At 31.3% G+C, this 19,938-nt stretch overlaps 1 protein-coding gene across 1 annotated transcript in view; it reads left to right on the top strand.

Annotated features, from left to right (window-relative positions):
• LOC108550466 (leishmanolysin-like peptidase, invadolysin) overlaps positions 1–19,673 on the top strand; it is a 180,569-nt gene extending 160,896 nt beyond the window's left edge. Inside the window, exons 5-12 of the mRNA XM_017904206.1 lie at positions 1,226–1,429; positions 6,947–7,172; positions 8,016–8,209; positions 8,710–8,842; positions 12,387–12,546; positions 18,347–18,513; positions 18,650–18,769; positions 19,518–19,673. Of these exons, the coding sequence (XP_017759695.1) occupies positions 1,226–1,429; positions 6,947–7,172; positions 8,016–8,209; positions 8,710–8,842; positions 12,387–12,546; positions 18,347–18,513; positions 18,650–18,769; positions 19,518–19,673 (1,360 nt within the window). The remainder of the gene's footprint in view (positions 1–1,225; positions 1,430–6,946; positions 7,173–8,015; positions 8,210–8,709; positions 8,843–12,386; positions 12,547–18,346; positions 18,514–18,649; positions 18,770–19,517) is intronic.
• The last annotated feature ends 265 nt before the right edge of the window (positions 19,674–19,938 follow it).

Genomic DNA, 19,938 nt, shown 5'->3' with positions numbered 1-19,938 from the left:
AATAAATTGGTTTTAGATGTAAGGAAGTCAAAACCGATTCGCAATCTTGCGTGCCGTAACGCATCAGCACACGTATAATGGCAACGTGACAGTTTATCAGTATGGAACTGGTTCTATAGATCTTGATATCAGAAAAGTCGAGGAGTCGACATTATATGTTTATTTTTGGTCCGCTTTCGGCCGATTGACTCAAAATTAAAACGAAATTTTGATAATGCAATATAGCGTTTAACTCCAAACTACAGTTTATTTAGTGTCATTGCAAAGGAAAAAATTGCTGTCTATATTGCTACTAATATTTTCAATAAAGGCTTTTTCAGTGTCTTATGAAATATGAGCACTATGAATTTAATCATGAGAGAAATAGCTTCTGCACTATGTGCCACACTTGAGAAAAAATTATTGAAACACCTAATAGACGATAATTTAAAAACTCTAAAAAGAGTTAAATTGCCCATAGATCCTGTCTATCAGTCGTACAATAGACTAAAGTCAAAGTAGATGGTCATATATATGAAGTAGAAATGATTGATTAGTAAAAAATTAAGTAAAAATTACGTTCCGAAAATTTGAACGCGTTTTTCTGGAAATTATATTTCTGAAAACGATGCGCAAGATATCTCGAGATCAATTATTATGAAACATTTTTTTAAATTATAGAAATTTTTTTTTAAATTACCATTTAAAGTTTTATTAAAAAGTTATAATAAAGTACAGAGTATGAAGAGACAGTCAATTATCGAAATATTTACATATAATACTAATTATTACTATTAATCATTTAATATTAATCATTACTGTTGATACTAATTTTATTCAAAATAACTCTGAATTGTGTTAAAAATTAAATTCCTAGAACACGCTAATACCGAGTTTCAAAATAACTATCACCTTTAACAGTACAAGATTGACAGTAACTGAAAATTAAATTCATTAATTTTGTATATCAATTCATAGTACATATTAATGCTGTGTGATATACTTTTTTTTTAATGTTCTCTACAGACAAAAGCCAAGTGAAGTGAGATCAAATAATTTTATATTTTTATTATAACATTTTAATGAAATGTCGAATAACCTCTATTATATATATAAAGAGTAAACAACAGTAGTTACATAAAATGATATTAATATGAATAAATGTATGCTTTATATTTTTATATTCTGCTTAATTGTTTTTTTCGATACATTCGATCTAACTGAAATGTAATGCAATATTTTCTAGGCCGATAGCTGGACATGCCAATTTATGTCCGAAAAGTATTAGCACGAAACCGCAAGAGCTAGAGACGTTACTAAGTACCGTGAAGCACGAGATACTACATGCCTTAGGATTTTCTGTAAGTCTATATGCCTTCTATCGGGATGAAAATGGTGAGCCGAGAACTCCAAGAGGACATGACACGGGAAAACCACTATTAAACGAAAAGTAAGCATATATATTCCTTTCTTGCTATTTAATGTTATTTTACTTTATCTAAAACATTTGTTGCTTTAATTATCGTTATGTAAGATTTAATTAGTCGTGGATATTATCTTCTTTTTATTTTTCTTTGAAATTATAAATTAATCAAATTAACGCGATTCGAATATTTTAATGATATTTATGTACTCAGTAGAAATTCAATATATTGATATTTTAACATTTTTTTGCATATTTTCATGCAGAATATTCTAAAAAATCGACCTGCGTAATAAAACAAAATACACATATGCTTTATCGTTAAAACAAAATGCATTTACATTTTTTAGATATAGTTGATGCACACGAAATAATAGTGATAAAATGTTAAATGCAAAAATACTGTAGGATACAAAAAGAAATCGCAAATCGGCTATTGCCAAGAAAAACAAATTGTAAATCGATCGATATCTTCTAGAAGCAAATCGAAAAGTTATTCTGTATAACAAAATTAAGTTGCATGACTCCTCTATGGGGAGGTGAAGCGTAGGTTAAGGAAAGCATAAAAGCGTGGTCCTTGACAACCAAAACAGAGTCCTTAGAAATCGGTTGTGACCAGCACAAGTGTGAGTCTCTTGGTGTTGGAAAAAGAGTTTTAAAAGAGTGCGTCCTTGTGTGTTTTCATTTCGTTATCTTGGCGTTCTTTTCCCAAGTTAAATCAGTTTACGAGTTTTGAGTTTGTGTTATCGTGTTCTTGTTCTTTCGATAATTTTCGGTGTCTCAAGACCAGTTTCGCCATCCTACAATACAAATGTTCCGAATTCTGAAATAGCAACTGAAAATATTTGTAGGAGATACATTACTTAGTACCTACTTCAGCGTGCGAAGTATTAGCCTCTTTGGTGTCCGTTACTATCCCTACCAATTCTTGAAAGTAGAACCTTATTGTCAAAATGAACTTCAAACGTGCCAACTCGTGAGTTAAATTGTTATATAAAACTTGATGTCGATCTTTTTCGATTGTTTACGGGTATTCACATTCGTCCCTCCTACTTCCTTCAACTGAATTCGAGAATGTCACCTTCTCTCATAAACGTCCAAATTTCATCTCGACTGTGGATACTAAAGTGAGCACTACTGTAAATAACTAAAACATTAATCAATGTTACAGGATGTTGATTTAAAATGGGTTCTTTATTTATGAAAAGATTTGAATTCTTTTGAATGTTTATAATATTAAGCAAAAGTTAGTAAATTTATGGCTAATACTCATTAATGAACTAACAAGTTAACTTTCAACTGTTGATGTACCTTTCTGCCATCATCAATATCGGCGTAATGTCAATTTGTAGTATTATTAGATAGAAGTCTATTGTTGTTTGTACAATTGTAATATATTTGTTATTCAGTATTTATTACGGGATTTATTGATGATAAATATTTTAATAAAAAATATACTCTTTGTTTGTAAATGAAGTGAAATTAGTTTCTTTAATTTTGATATAAATATATTAATATATTTGGTACTAGTTAGGCCTAGTAAATACTAGTTTATGCAGATTTTTATCGGGTAATCTAAACATGTAGGAATTCCGTATTTTTTCATACATATGACATTCTTTTCTTTCTTTTTGGTGCGTAGTTCTTCTGAGTCTTGTATGGTTTTGAAAACTCTTTTTATGAACATTCTAATTCCTAGAGGAATTTTCGAATTATAATACATGTCTTTCTTGCATGGCTCGTTACTAGTTCCATTACACCTTTTTCCTTTTTTTAAATAATTATATCGTTTATAAATATAATTTTTATTTTACATCGCTAATAGTTGTACGTAGTCAATTTGACATTATATCACCGCTTAAAGAGTCATCGTCTTTTTTTTTCTGTTTGGTGTAAATACCTACAGATACAAATTATAAAGTTGGTCGGGGGAGTCAGAGACATCTACGATGCCATTTCTGTATCAATGAGGACGTCACTAGATACAATAACTTATGGTCGAGCTATATCGTTCAAATGAACTATATTGTCAATTATATAGTCAATATAGTTAAATGAAACTATATAATCATTTATAACTATCGTTATACTTATACTATGAAAATCATACGAGAATAAATCTTGTACATTATTAAAGTTAATTTCAAGCAAGGATAACGAGGTCGTAAAATTATTCGAGGGTAAGTATATATATTCGATGTTCCAGTATAATACAATCGGTACAAATATTCTGGCTTTCGGAACTTAACTTTTTGCATTACGATTTAATTATGGAAAATTGTGCATTGGAAAAGTATTTAATTTTAGTTAACCATTACACATCTAGTCCATTTATGATAAAATTAGATGAAAATTTTAGAATATTTTGGAGTTTCGTACATGGTAGAATGTGTTAAATATAATTATGGCTCCGCGATAAATGTAGCAGGTAATCGTAAAATTTGGCACCAAGAATTCGTGACGAAGTAGACTCGTTATTGTAGTGTAGGGTTAAGACATGTTAAAAAAGTAAATAATACCAATTGATGCTAGAATTATAAAATGAGTCAAAATGATTTGTTCTAGATATTTTACTTTTACAGTTACTACAAACATTTAATTTTATCAAAATTAATATTAATTTTTATTCTGACAGAATCCTAATTTTCTATAGTTATTTATTTTCATTAGACCATTTTAATTATGATTACCTACGGGTAGTATATTCAAGTGCACATTGCAATTCGATAATCTCAATGTTCATACCGTATGATGCTGTTTAATACTTCCATTATTTACGCAAAATTAAAATTCTTTCAAATGTTTGAAATATTAAACAAGCGATGATAGATTAATTTAGAAATATTAATTAATAATCTAAGTTGTACCTGAAATTTTATCAACAATTTTTTCCACTTGACATTAAATACCTACAGTCACCATTAAGACAGTCTTGAGTGACGGTGTTATTTCAGCGTCGATCACGGGTGTCGCAAGATAGAATAATTTATGACCTCGCTATGGCGTTTGAACCAGCTATTCATTCATCTTTTTCCTCCACATTTATTTTTCTATCTCAAAGCGAACTCGAGATGTAACTCGTCCAAATTGCATGGGGCGTCCTGTATACCCTGCGCGAGAAAAACCGTTTCATCCGAGTCTGACTAGTGTGTAGGAAGCAATAGGTCGCTTTGTTCGACGATCCATCATCCGGCAATGATGTCCCTTTGTCTTTCTCGTTTCTTTTTTGCCAAGAAGTCTTCTTGCTCGCGTATTCTCAAACTCTGACACCGGCTCTGTGTATCTGCCTTTAAAATTGGAAAATTCCTCGTATTCCTCGTATTCCTGGTATTCCTGGTTCTATCCGAATCGACGAACCGTAACGAACCAGGTTCCGGCGTTGGCAGGCGAACACGTTACTCGCCTTCCACCATTTCTTTTTCTCTCTTGACGTTTCTCTTACACTGACTTGTACCTTAGCAGCGGTCTCATGCTTTCCTCGTCATCTTCCGGTTTTCACCCTTCGGTATCCATGATCCATCTGACCAGACTAAGCTTGCATTTTCTCATTCTCTCGTATCTGACTTGTGAGACTGTCTGTGGATCTTCGTACATTTTATATCTACAATGGACAATACCAAGATGTACCGTCAAGAACGTTCTTTCGTAACTTACACTGTATTACGATGATTTTTGTACGTGCGAAGATGTCGGACCGAATATATTCGAAATTAGTGAACTGGTTATTTCACCAGGTTTAGCATTGTTCGATAATCGATTATTAGCATTCGGTAATCGATTAATTACTTTTTTAATGCGTTGTACTATTTCAACGGTTAAAATTATTCGTACGTAATAAATGAAATTTATATGGAATTATTATTAATTATTTTTATACGAGGTGTCCCGGATTATTTCCATCAAACTGCAGCAACGTAATTCAAAGACCAAAAGGAGAGAGAAATGTTACATGGAGTTTATGGATAATTGCTTTGTTATAGAGTTATAAACAAATATTATATGCACGGAATACGTAACAACGCATTTTCCAGTACAGCGCACGGAACGCGGAAAGTAAATCGTGTTTTTCTGTTTTACGTAGTTATATGTTTCATATCAACTGTTAACAAGCAATCCCATGAAAATTGGTAGTCTAAGAAAAGATAAATTAAATACTTGTTTAACCTTTGCACTCGAGAGGTGATCCTCAGTCACCATTTCATAAAATTTGGTAGATCGATATTAATTAATATATCAAATGTAACAGTGTACGAAGTATTGAAGTCAAATAATTCTATAATTCTACTATTATACAATTCTTTATTTACTGCTCAAAAAAGTATCGTCAGTTTTTTAGTAGACTTCTTTGAATTTCTACTCTTCTCTAGCCAAAAAATCGAGTACAAAAGGTTAAATTCTCATTTCAAAACGATATTCTTCTGCTTGAATGCAAGTTTCCTAATGGTGGAACAATCGAATTTATTATGCTAAAACGTTTCTGAGTATTTTGCTAATTCTCAACCGTTGCAATTGAATTCCCTGCAGAAATTCTTCTTATGCAGGAAACATAACTAAATACACAAAGCGGATAAAGAAAATCGATATCCTGTGTGCTATTATGGAAAATCTTGAAGAAACATTACTAATTGTTCCGATATACCCAACATTTGTTTGTAACTTTATAACAAAATGTTTATTCGCAAACTTTATATAACATTTTTTTCTTCTTTTGATTTTTTAATTAAATTCTTAAAATTTGTCGAAAAAATCCGCGACACTCTGTATATTACAAATTTGTTTATATCGTTTATATGTAGTTGCAACTAATCGAGTTCTAGAAATTTTGTCGCTCTATTTTCTCCAAATCAAATATCTCAATTATTCAGTTAATCGGTTAGTTAGTACAAAATCAACTATCCCTAGATAATGCCTTTATACATCAAAATTGTAATATACACATTTTGTTTATAAAAATGTTATCCTTGTTAAAAGAGATGGAGTATATAAAAAAAAAAATTGAAACATGCTTATAATGCCAAATTTGTTATTTATGATAGACTTATTTGATATAATATTCATCAGATTTTCTAGATATGAACAGTGTTTTACGAACAGTATTTCATTATCGCTAAATTTTAATTTTATTACGAATTTTAGAAACTACAGGTTATCTTGAACTCACATTATGTTAACTGCAATGTTGAAAAAAATATTCCACAAAGGAATTTATGCAAAATAATTAAAACAAAAAAAAAAAAAATACGCGGGATCATAAAGGAAAATTGAAATAAAATACATTCTTAACGTAATTTTAACTTTGTTGTAACTTTAAGTGCCTTTTTAGGCTATTTAAATTACGTATGAAATATTTGGTATATTATTTATATTTTTCATATTACATTATGTTTTATAATATATTCTGTTATATTTTAATTGAAGGTAATAATTATGCGGAACATCTTGCATGATATTTATTATTGCTACTTTAATGAGATGTATTTTAATTAGGTTTCATTTAATGATTCTTCCTACCACCCACTAACACTCGACGTTCCCTCTGCCTAGATTACAAACGCATCAGTGGAGCGAAAATACGATCAAGACCGTGATCAGACCATACTGGCAAGTGCATGGTAGCTACGTGGAAAGATCGATGCAAATGATAGTCACGCCAAGGGTTCGCGCTGAAGTTCAGGCTCACTTCAATTGTCCAGATCTCGAGGGTGCGGAGTTGGAGGATCAGGGGGGTGATGGCACAGCATTAACACATTGGGAAAAACGCGTGTTTGAGGTATATCGCATTAAATATAAAATGTAACAACAGACAATGAATACCTAAAGACGTAGAATAAATATTTTAAAATTCATTCGTTCTATATTAATATTCATTCTATAAACTTTTTAATTGTTCACTATAATTAAAATTATTTGCATAAAATAATTTCTTTATAGCATTCAAATACAATTATTCAAATAATTATTTCACTAATATTTATTAATATGATGCTTGAACTATTTTTATCGTAAATAAAGTACTTTAATATATTAATTTTGCAATGACAACATAGTAAGCTGTTTGTGAAAAAGTTCAATGTATAGTAAAAAAAATTTAAATATTAGATAATTAGAGAGGACGACATGACAAACACAAGACGGAAGTGTAATGAATAAGAAAATAATATATTAACGTTACAATATCAGTGTTAATTCAGATTGCTCTATTTAAAGTTGAGAAAATCCATTTATTAGATTTATATTATATTGCATGTTTTTGCATTTAAATACAATTATAAATATTCACGTCAAAGATATGAAAAAATAATTTATTTTCTATGACTATAAATATTTTATTCGTATAAGTTTGTAATTAATTTATAGCTTTTTTGAAATGTTTTTGCATTCTTTTCACTATCGAGGTATAGAGCGACACCAATAATGCTTTTCCTCGTATCTCGATTTATAAATACTTTGCATTTTATAGAATTATAAATAAAATATTCTCCTCGTTTATTTGCATTTTCTGTAATTAAAAAATTAGAAATTTTTAATTTACAATCTATGAGAATTTTGTACAATCTCCCAATTTTCATGTGTCATAAAATTTTCGCTATATATATAATTATTGTTATCTTAGAACGAAGCAATGACAGGGACACATACTCAAAATCCAGTTTATTCAAGGATAACCCTCGCTCTCATGGAAGATACTGGATGGTATAGTGCAAATTACTCAATGGCTCAGGAATTGGGATGGGGTAAAAATCTTGGTTGTGACTTTGCAATGAAATCGTGCAAAGAATGGATATCTTCGAAATCATGTCGATTGTCGTATGTATTCTTATTATTAATACAATATATACATATATCTATTCGTAATATATATAGACAATGCATATGTATATTCATAACAATTAGTTACAAATAATTATATATTATACATTACGTTTTAACAAGATTAATGAAATAAATTCATTCGCTAATATTATACAATATTCAATATTATATAAATACTTACAATGTTATATTTACATATATATGCATATTAAATGTTAATAACGTTTACATTAAATTATTACATGTTATCTTATAACATAATCAAAAACAAATTATTCCTTCACATTATTCAAATATTAAAATATAGAGAATAGAAGTAAGTAAATTTAGTATAGTGCATTTTATAAAATTACTTATAATTTTATAAAATGGTGTATTTTTTAAAGATACTATTATTATAATATTATAAGTACATAAATTTTAATATTAGTTTTATTATTAAGTAATTTAATTAAATATTAAGTATTTATAATATGTTTATTATCGCTTTGCAGAAGAAAATCTATTCATCCTTTCTGTAATAAAGTAAAGCGAGATCCGTTACAAACCGAATGTACCGATGATCGAAGTTCAGTGGCATTGTGCAACCTAATTAAATATCCACAATCACTACCCAAGAAATATCAGGTATAAAATTATATTCATGCATAATATAGCTTATATGAAATCACTAACTCCTTTTCTGTAACTGATGTATTAATTACACATATTTTAAGCACTCATACTTCTAGCCGTTCTAGTTTTTATGTACAAATAATAATATAATCCTTTATTTCTAAACTATAAACTAAATGCAATGATAAATTATAGATTCAGATATAAATATTAAAATACTGTAACTCAGAACAAAGTAAACATTAAAAAACTATGTTTATACAATACATACATGAAAATATTAATTCGGATCAACATAAAGTCTAGCAGTTGAAAAAAGGAAAAAATAATTAAAACTCAAATTTTTAATAATGAGAATAAGTTTATTTTTTACGTATATTAAAATAAAATTCTAATACTCAACAGCCGCTATGTGTTTCAAGGATAAAGAAGTTGCTTGGTTGTGAAAGACTTTCGTCCAAAACAAATTTTGAATATCTTTAACAAAATAATAATCAATTGACTAAAACATCGTTGTAGTCTAAATAATTTAATTTATAAAAATAGTTTAACTCCAGATCCATTTCGGTTATGCAATGTTTATGATTGTGCCGTGAAGCGAAAAGTAGTCATTATTAGTCAAGATTTGCATCGCAGTAGTATTTTATGCGTTAGTTGTAATAATAAAAAATAATCAGAAATTTACAAACAATATAACACAAATCTTTATTTAGTTCCTATATTTCCAAATACTAAATAACGAAATTCAAATTTGAGTTAGAACGAAGACTGAATCCACAGTTCGCGACCATAATCGGTCTACTGTACGAGGGTCATCGTTTATGTAGTTTTTTAATTTCGTAACAATTTTAATTTTCAACGATTCGACGCACTCTATAATTTTGCCGTTCTAACAAACAACGATAAATGATGCCACCACACAGCGTTATTTGTTTTCAAAGCAATCTCTGCATAGGAAAAAGCTTTATGCAAAGCATCGAAGATTGAATATCAATGACTTACTTTTCATCTCGTACCACAATCTTACCCAAAGATAAATCGTTTCTGTTGTTTGTTGCTTTTAAAGTTCTTTTACTTTTCAATTTCACCCAGAAGAGCACGAACTGTTGTTTTACATACATTAAGCTTCTGCGCAAATTCTTGAACTGATGCTCATGAATCAACTTCAACTAGTCTCTTTAATTCGTCGTTATCGCCGACAGAACGTTGTTTTTATCTTCGTGTATCTCCACCCCAACACCCTCATCTCTGCAATGGAACTTTTTAAATCAATGCAGAACTGCGCGCTCGTTAACCATTCCTTTACTAATACGCAATTTACATTGCAAGTGGTTGGCTGCTAGTTCGTATACCATCCTTGAACGTATACAAATGGAATTATACGACCTTGCACTTTTCCATCCTTAACACGGAAAGTAGAAGTATAAATATAAAGAAACAAAGTAAAATCTACATTTCAGATTAGCACTCTATGGAAATAGGTAAAATTTATTTTACGGAAAGCATCAAAATCCAACTGTAAAATATTAGTCTGCTGGCAATGTCATAGAATTTTAAATCTGTATATAAAAGTCTAGATAAACATTAGATTATTAAGTTTTGTTTATTTATCTAATTTATGCCACAATTTTGCACATATTTCTATTGCATTAATTATATAAGTTTTAGTATTCCTGGTCATTTCTTAGTATATTTAACGTAACAAAATTGTATCTTATTAGTGAATGAAAGTATTTGATATAAATTACGTATTACTTCCCTGTAAATTTGCAAATATTTACTGTAAAAGTGTGAAAATTTGTATCACTACAATTGTTAAATATAATTGCTTCCTTTTAAATTTGTGAATAGTTATTTTAAAGATACAAGAATATTATAGTATTGTAATTTTCAAATATAGAAATGATCTACTAGTACAACTATAGAAATAACTATAGAATAACTATAGAAATAAAATTTTATTTCTTTGAAAATGTTCCACTTTTAACTGCCAATCGGGTGAAGACTCTAAAAAATATTTGTAGAATTTCAGATATTATCATGATAAATTTATTTTTTATAAAATTAAATACACAAAAATTTGTAAAATGTTATAAATATATAAAAATTGGCTCATTTTAATATTAACACGTTGAATGCCACGTCAGTTTTACAGGGATTGCCAGTGGAGCCACGATGAATTTTCTCTCTGCAATAGATAAGTTACAATCTATAACTATATTTCACATATTAATTACGGCGGGGGGTTACTATTGAATTAACGATGGTAATAATACAAATTTCTAAGTATTGACATTTATTTAAATTATATATATATATTTCTATCAATCGGAGCGCGCGGGTCACCGATGACCCCCATGGTAATCAACGTGTTAAAAGAGCTCTAATAATGAAAAAGGAGACAAGAAAAAGCACTGTGATTTGTATTCAAAAAGTTTTCAAGCTAAATAACAAATTTCAATCCATTGCAAAGAATTATTATGTCACTCATTAAAATTTAGAATGGACAGTCCCGTGTCTATTTTTAATTTCAAAACGAACTTTAATTCTTACTTTCCTTTGTCTCGGCGAGAACAATATGCTGCAGTTATTTTTCTTTCAATCCTCCTGTAAATTATCCGAACAAGGGAAAGAATATAATTTTCAAATAAGTTAAATATTTAAAACAGGTATTTAGAATATTTAGATTTTATTTTATTGTGCTTTAGAACTAAAATGACAAGAATCCGAATTTATTTCTCGGTAATGTTACATTACTTCTCAAATATCTGTACTCTAGAGAGTAATTCGAAACTACGGATCAATCATCGAATATTTGTTATCTGGTAGAGATATTCTGTTCAATCTTGTTCTAATTTTTGATTAAACGGTTTAAAGAAAACCTTTAAAAATGTAAATTTCGATTTTTAATAATAGAAATTTATATACATATTTTATTTAATTTTAATTTATGTATATTCTGAAAATTTTCTCAACAATCTAACAATTTTTAGATGGTTTACAAACTCTATACAGAAAAGATTATAAATATACAACGTATTTTAATTAAATCGAACTGCGCAATTGCTTTCAAAATTATTAATGACATTGAAAAATATTACAGACGAAATACGAATTAATAAATTAAATTTAATATTTGTATACTTTTAAATATTGGTAGTATTAATATAATATTTAATTTAATTTAAACCATTTTTTTCAACAAAATCATATATCTTTTATGTCAACGAATCATTGCATATAGTTTAGAAAGTACTTTAACATATGTACTTTACATTTATTATTTTGTACACCTTGATCATACTATGATATATTTTGATATATTTTAGTTAGAATATTTATTTAATTCCAGAATTTTGTAATTAAGCTATTAAACATACCAGAATCACTTTTCATTTATTTAATTCTTCATTACTTTCATTTATTTAATTCTTTTCTTTTTCTTTTTCTTGTTACTCTAAATAATTCAAATGTCTTTTTGTAATATTATTTTGTGAAATATGTCATTATATATTTTATGTAAGAAATAATATTATATTGATCTTTTGTTCTTTAGAACTTCGACTCTATACCTCATGTACCATCCGGAGAAGAACAATATTATGGTGGTTCAGTATCTCTGGCGGATTATTGTCCGTATACTCAGGAATTCACATGGAGAACTCGAAATATAGTAGTTAGGGGGTCTCATTGTCTTTTTGAAGAAAACAATCCTAGTGAGTATTTTACTCGAATATTACGTTTAACGAGTTGAATAAACTTACAGATAAAAGAAAAAGATAAATATGTAGAAGAAAAATATGCTCTGAAATATTCTTCCTATTAATTTATTAATTTTGACAAGAAATATAAGATAATATGTATACAGTGAAATTCATTTCATCATAAATAGCTGATAAAATATACGTTACGAGTAAAGACCAGAGAGCAGGTAAATCTATAATTATTTGGACAAACTTAAAATTACCGATGATTTGTGGGTAAAATTTAATTTAAAGAATGCATATTTCAAAATTTACCCGGATAAAATACGTTGTAATTAGTACACGTAAGTACAATTAAGGGTAAGCATTGAGAAGTAGGGTAAGGGAAAGTAGAAACTATACGCTCAATGCTTATTTTTATGGTGTAAGTATTAACACAAAATTTTTTTTCATTCAATTTCGATGTTTGGACTTTCATTTCCAGAAATCTCACCCAAACCTAACTTAATCTTAGGTTAAAGGTAGAATGAAATTGTTCAGTTTAATTACAGGTTAAATTAGGTCTGGACTAGATTTTGTAGGTGTAAAGATACGTGGTGTAAAGTTGGACTGATGGAGGGACCATACACATTATGGGAGATACATATACACATTAGTAATAATAACAATAACGATAACAATTTATTGATCTCTAATCACTCAGATTCTACACAAGATGCTTACTGACAACTGGACACGGTACTGGACACACGGTGACACGGACTTGAACAAAAACAAACGCTTTTGCTCGCAGAACCGGCATAATACTCCATACTCTTCACACTAGTCAACAACCAATTCACTGACTTTTGTATATAATTGGTTTATATGTAACGCTAATATATAACGCTTATAACTATGAGGAAAAGAAATGGAAAAGGATAGTGAAGAGAAAGAAGAACTGTAAATTCGCAAGAGGAAAGACAGACTTGCAAGGGAAAGCAGAAACAACGGAGAAAAGGTATAAAATAGAAAGTGAAGAGACCTGCCTAGGCCTGGCTGGAAACTGTCCAATCGATCCAGGCGAATCCTTGAAAGGGACATTACAGAGGAAACTGAAGATATGTAATTTTTAGATCTGCAACCGATCAAGAAACTTAACTATTCTATCTAAACAAGTGACTTGAGACTCGAGATACTGCATCGGGAACTCCGTTGACGCAAAATGTGGAAACAACGGCATTTCACTGCTAGACTTGCGTATGGTATTCATAACGCTTGTATGATAAACGGCTTCACCGACATTGTCGACAAAATTTTCTTCAACTGCGAAGTATTGCCTTTATTATCCGCTCAAATGCAAGTCTCTCGTCTGTTTTCTGCACCTTCATCAGATTCGCAGAATTAAGAACCTACTGGAACTCGTTGACCCTGGATAGTACATTAGCCACTACGTTGTCTTCTCTAGATACATGCCGGATAGCCGTAGAAAACTGATCGATAAAATCCAGGTACCTGAATTGTCTCGGCGAACACTTTTCAAGGTTTTGCCTGAAACCAAAAGCTTATGATACGCAAAAGCCGTAAAAATTCGTCCTTCGACTATATACTTAAAATTCGTAACAGCTAAGTATATTGCTAAAAGTTCCTTATCGTACGCTCTATAATCTCGCTTGGTTGGGTTCAGTTCCTTTGAAAAGAACGCTAACGGTTCCCAGCCACGCCTCGTACGTTGTTGAAGCACTGCACCGACCGTGAAATTCAAAGCATCACAGGTAATCGCTAACTGTGGGTGCAGTAATAAAGTGACCTGCACCAACGCTTTGACTCAAGAAACACCATGTTGGCCTCCGTAGTTCAATTAATCGGTACTCGACCCTCAACGTTGTCTCCTAACAGTTCATTCAACGGGGTTTGCACCTGTACCGGCTTGGACATAAAATATTTTGTAAAAGTTCAATATGTCCAGACAAAGTATATAATGGTCCGGACCTTATAATCCAATGGGCATGTACTCTTTTCCGAAACGAAGTATCCAAGAAATTTGACCTCTGGTTATCCACACTTCGCGAGGTCTAATCACTATACGTAACTGCTTCAGCCTTTCGAGCAGCGTTTTTAACACAAGATTTACGTAACCCGTCAATTTGACGGAAGAATTACTCCAATTATACGATGGTAACAGATTTAGTTCACTTATATTAATACTGTTAACCCGTTGCACTCGACGATTTCTTGGCTAGAAAAGAGTAGAAATTCAAAGATTCCCTACTAAAAAACTGACGATACTTTTTTGAGCAGTAAATAAAGAATTGTATAATAATAGGGTTGTTGAATTATTTGATTTCGATACCTCGTATACTGTTACATTACATTAAATTTGATATATTAATTAATATCGATCTTCCAAATTTTATAAAATGGCGACTGAAGCTCACCTCTCGAGTGCAAAGGGTTAATATAATATATAATTGTTTTTAAATTAAACTAATCATTAAAAGAAAAGGCACGTGGTTTCCTTTACCTGTCAATTTGACAGGTGTCCTTAGAAATAGGTATACAGTAAACCTAGTGTTAAATGTTCCACGTGTTCCACTTTATTTTCTAACGCTACCAAAATATCGACAATATACGTGCGCATACACAAAGTCTAGACCCCAAAGCACCTCGTCTATAAATCGTTGGAAACGTTTATGCTATATTCCACAACCCAAACGATGTAAGGAGACATTCAAATAGTCCGAAAGGAGTAGTATTTGCCGTTTTACACACGTCTTCAGATGCCATTTATTGATTATACGACCGTACAAAGTCCATGAAAAAACTTTCTTACTACACAGTGTCTGAGCGAAATGCTCGGTGTGCTTCACAGAGTACCTATTGGGCAGAGTTCGTGCGTTTAACTCGCAATAATCACCACACGGTCTCTATTTCTCGGGTTCCTTCTTTGAGACGACCAACAGCTCTGGAAAGGCCTCGCTATTTTCAATTGTACATAGTCTCGAATTCCTTCTTCCCCTCAAGCGGACAAGAGCTAAATGCCGCGGTCTACACGTGACACGTTGGCTCCACGTTGTCCGAATATAATACACAGTGTCATACTTGACAATAAGCAGAATTCTATCCGGTCTGTTAATTTCCGGAAAGCTTAGCACCAGTTTGCGGAACGTCGAATCGCCCGTGACCGTTTAGCGCTCGAAAACGAATATACGCTTCCGCGAATTACTTGTACAGATACTGATAACGACGTAACATTGTCTACCAGACGTTGGTTCCGTACGTCCACTAAGAGTCCGAAATGGTGGACTATCTAAATCCACTCTGATAATCCGCTTCGACACTAACCATGACAAAACGTCAGGTAAACTCTGAACGTAGTCCTCGGTTCAACGTCAACATTATCGTACCGTATGTAGAAACTTTCGATCCATTCGCCGCATACAGAACGTACTCATCCTTCCGGTGAGGACCGCGTGTCGACTTTTGCGACGCATAGATTAGCTCCATTGTTCATTAAAAATAGTATTTTCCAAGTGCTATCTGTCACAAAGAGACAGCGTAATATTTGGCAGAAATTATTGGCCATCATCAATGACCTTCCAACTCGTTTTCCCAGGGTTCCTTCCAAGCACAGGGTTTCTCACAATGGTAGGCGTTGGTGCCAAAACGCCAGTGGTAAAAACATTTTCCTTGTCGCTTCTCCAACCGTCGTCGAGACCGGGACCTTTGTCGCCTCTCCAGCCGTTGTCGAGACTGGGACCTCTGTCGACAATGTGGACTAGCACCCGCAGGTGACCGATGAAGATAATTCTGGCCATAACGCGACCGCCGATTACCCTCGTGTATATCCTGTCTGATCGTCGCTATCTCTCGTTGAAGGGTTATTGTCAATTCGGTCATTTTTAAGTTCAGCCACGTTTCGATATCTTGACTAGACGCCGATGCACTCGCCGTCACAGGTATACGCGGCATCGATGTCTCTATCTGAGACCGAAAATCTGTCGTCTCGTATATCGCATCCGCAATCTCTGCTAGTTTCTTCAGTTCAACGTCCTTGTGCGCGGCTAGTATGATCTGCATGTTTGCCGGTAAACGTCTCATCCATAGGGTCTTTAAAACTGCAACCGACCTCGATGAGCCGGCCAACCCCTGCAAATATCTTAAGAATTGCGATGGATTTCTATCACCCATCTCTTCATGCTCGAGGAGATCCTGATTCTTCTGCTGATAACGTCGCACCAGTTCCAACTTTAGCTTTTGATAAGCCCCTTCTGCCGGTGGATTTATAATAATGTCTCGCACCTCCGTGGCGTATCGTGGATGAAGTACACCTAACACGAAGCCAAATTTTGTTGAATCTTCAGTTATGCCGGATGCTTCGAAACTATACTCAACAATACTGAACCATAGTTCAGGATCAGACGAGTAAAATTCAGGGACTGGTATCGTAACGCGGTCCACTGTATGCGTTCCTGCAATGTCCAGGTCAGCCTCCGTTCCAGAGTTCTCCGCAGGATTAGCCATGATTGATGATAACGAATAACACCGAATAACCGATTTCGAAACGGCACACTAATTCCAACGAAGTCCATAGGCACAATGTCGCGTTGAATATTCACGAAATAGTCTTAGAACGTAGCACCACACAACCGGATTGCATCAGGGTCATCATTTGTAAGGCTTGAGCTAACAGATTGCAGATACATATACATATGTTGGTAACAATATCAATAACAATAACAGTTTATTTCTGATCATCTTGATTCTACACGGGATGCTTACTGACGGCCTAATGCCACTGGATATGCGGTGACGCGAAACTGAACGAGGATAAACGCTTTTGCTCGTAAACGCGATGTAAGACTGCACATTTTCCAGACTAGTTGACAACCAATTTAATACTAACTTTATGGCCCTTCGATCGCCACCAATATATAATGTTTATGACTAGAGGAAAGGGAAAGGAAAGAGACAGTAAAGAGAGAAAAGCATTGTAAACTTGCAAAAAAAAAAAAAAAAAAAAAAACAGACTTGCAAGGGAAAGCAGAAACAGCGTAAAAAGACCATAAAGGCCAAAGTAGAAAGTGAAGAGACCTGCCTAGATCTGGCTAGAAGCTGCTCAACCAGCTCAGGCTAATCCTTGAAAGAAGCATTAGGGGTAGAAAGTGAAATCAAAAAACAATAATTAACTCTCGGACAAGTCTGGTCGCCAAATGTATATTCGGACAACCACGTTCACATAGAATATGGACGAAAACGGAAATTTACAGAAAATTCAGAAAAGAAGAAACAGAAACTAATTGCGATATTTCAGATTTATTCGTTGACACGAGTGTAGTGACAGTACCATAGTCGTCACAATGGGAAGGAATAAAACCTAAATCCCGTTGATATACAAATTTTCTATTAATTTATACATAAAAATTAGCAGCATTATCGTAATTCATACGTTATTACTTTAATGAGAAGACATATACCCATCTTTACCCAAGCTAACATTGGGTAGAATTTTATAGTTTTACTCTGGATAAAATCCAAAACGTGCATGATTTAAATTTCATTTTGGATTTTACTAACAAATCATGGGTAATTTTATATTTAGTCGGGTAATTCTAAGTCTAGGTAATTCTACCCTTCGTTTTTTGGGAATAATTAATTCGGTATATAAGTAACTCACATATCAAGCAATATGTATTTATCATTATTACTAATATTCTTACTTTTTACATCTTATTAATAATTTATAATATTTTCAATAAAACTGAAAATATTAGCTAGTATTCAGGAAAACTGTATTTACTAGTTTTGTTTAATTAAATTAATTTTTGTGCAGATTCAGATAAAAATTTTGCTTTGGAAAAATATGGCCCACATTCAAGATGCTTTGATCATACAAATCAAATGTGGGAAGAAACTACTTGTAAACAAGTTCGACAATGGCAGCATTGGGGTTCTGGATGTTATCAATATAAATGTGAAGCTGGTAGATTACATATTATGGTAAGTGTCAAGATACCTATTTGTATTTTATGTTATATGATCATAGTATTATAATTTTATTATTTTTCGTTATGAGACAAATAATACATATTCTTCTGTTTAAGATGTATGAAATATAATACATTTTATTCCATAGGTTGCAAATTACACATATACGTGTTATCATGCTGGTCAAGAAATTGCTATTAGAATAATACAAAATAATTGGCTGCATAAAGGTGCTCTAATTTGCCCTCCCTGTAAAGACATTTGTCAGGTGAGAATAAATATTATATCAAAAAATTTAATTAATATCATTTTGTTAACGGTATCTAATAGATTCTATATTTAAGGATATGAAGAAATTGAATGCTTCTCCTATTTAGCTTCCGTTACTTAATATTTAATTTTAAAACTATTTATTTTTGTGTTGTATTGGACAAAAATAAGCATTTTTTGCTTTCTTCATAATATAACAACTATATTAATTTATAAATATTGTATAAAGGAGGAATTTATATCTCCCTGAAATATTCTCACTATTTTAAATTGAATAATTGAATAAAAAAATAATATAATTGAAAACATATTTTATCAAATATATCAAATTTCAAAGTCACTTTTCCTTTTTTCTTTTTCTCCTTCATTTACTAATTTATTTGATAAATTTTTACTTTCCTTAATTGTAATTAATCTTAAAATGTCTATATAATAGTAAATGATGTGGTTTTCAAGTAGCTTCATAAGAACAAATATTGACTTATATTGATACATTTTTTTACTATAAAAGTAAAAGTGGATATAAATTAAATATACGTAATATAATTAAAATTACTTATAGTTAAAGTTTAAGTACGTAAATCTATATTAGAAATAAACATTTTTATACTTCAAGATATCTTTATTTCTAAATTTTTAAATCATTAGAAAGTTATATGTATTATTCAATGTATTAGAGTGAAAGTCACTAATTAAAGATATAACATAAAATAAACAACACTAATTCTTATTTATCCTTTTTTCAGGCGGAACTAAAAGAAAGAAATGAATTTTGTAAACCAGGAGATGAACATCCACCTGCGACGTTTTATCACAGAGACAATTTGTATTGTGCGTCCGCAGGAACATATACAAATTTATCATCATTTGTTGTTTTAATTTATTTCTTTGTTTTTAGATGATGCGTCATCGAACCTAGGTAATATTTTTATTAATATCGAGTCTAGGTCGATGAATTATAATAACATACCATCAAAATGTCGTATAAAAGCGCTTCTTAATTGTAATATGAAGTGTTTATTTCACGACATAGAAATATCTATGGAACCAAGTAATAGTTTCATAATATGAATATCAACCGAGGTGACAATTCTATTTTAATAGTTTATTATAAAAAATATTTTCTCGATAATTTTTATATTTCTGAAAATATAGAAATGTATAAAA

The sequence above is a fragment of the Eufriesea mexicana genome, unplaced genomic scaffold (genome assembly GCF_001483705.2).
Source record: "Eufriesea mexicana isolate 0111107269 unplaced genomic scaffold, ASM148370v2 scaffold2827, whole genome shotgun sequence".
Lineage (NCBI taxonomy): Eukaryota > Metazoa > Arthropoda > Insecta > Hymenoptera > Apidae > Eufriesea > Eufriesea mexicana.
Note: the sequence above shows the minus strand (reverse complement) of the source record. Positions and strands in the feature narration are given on the sequence as shown.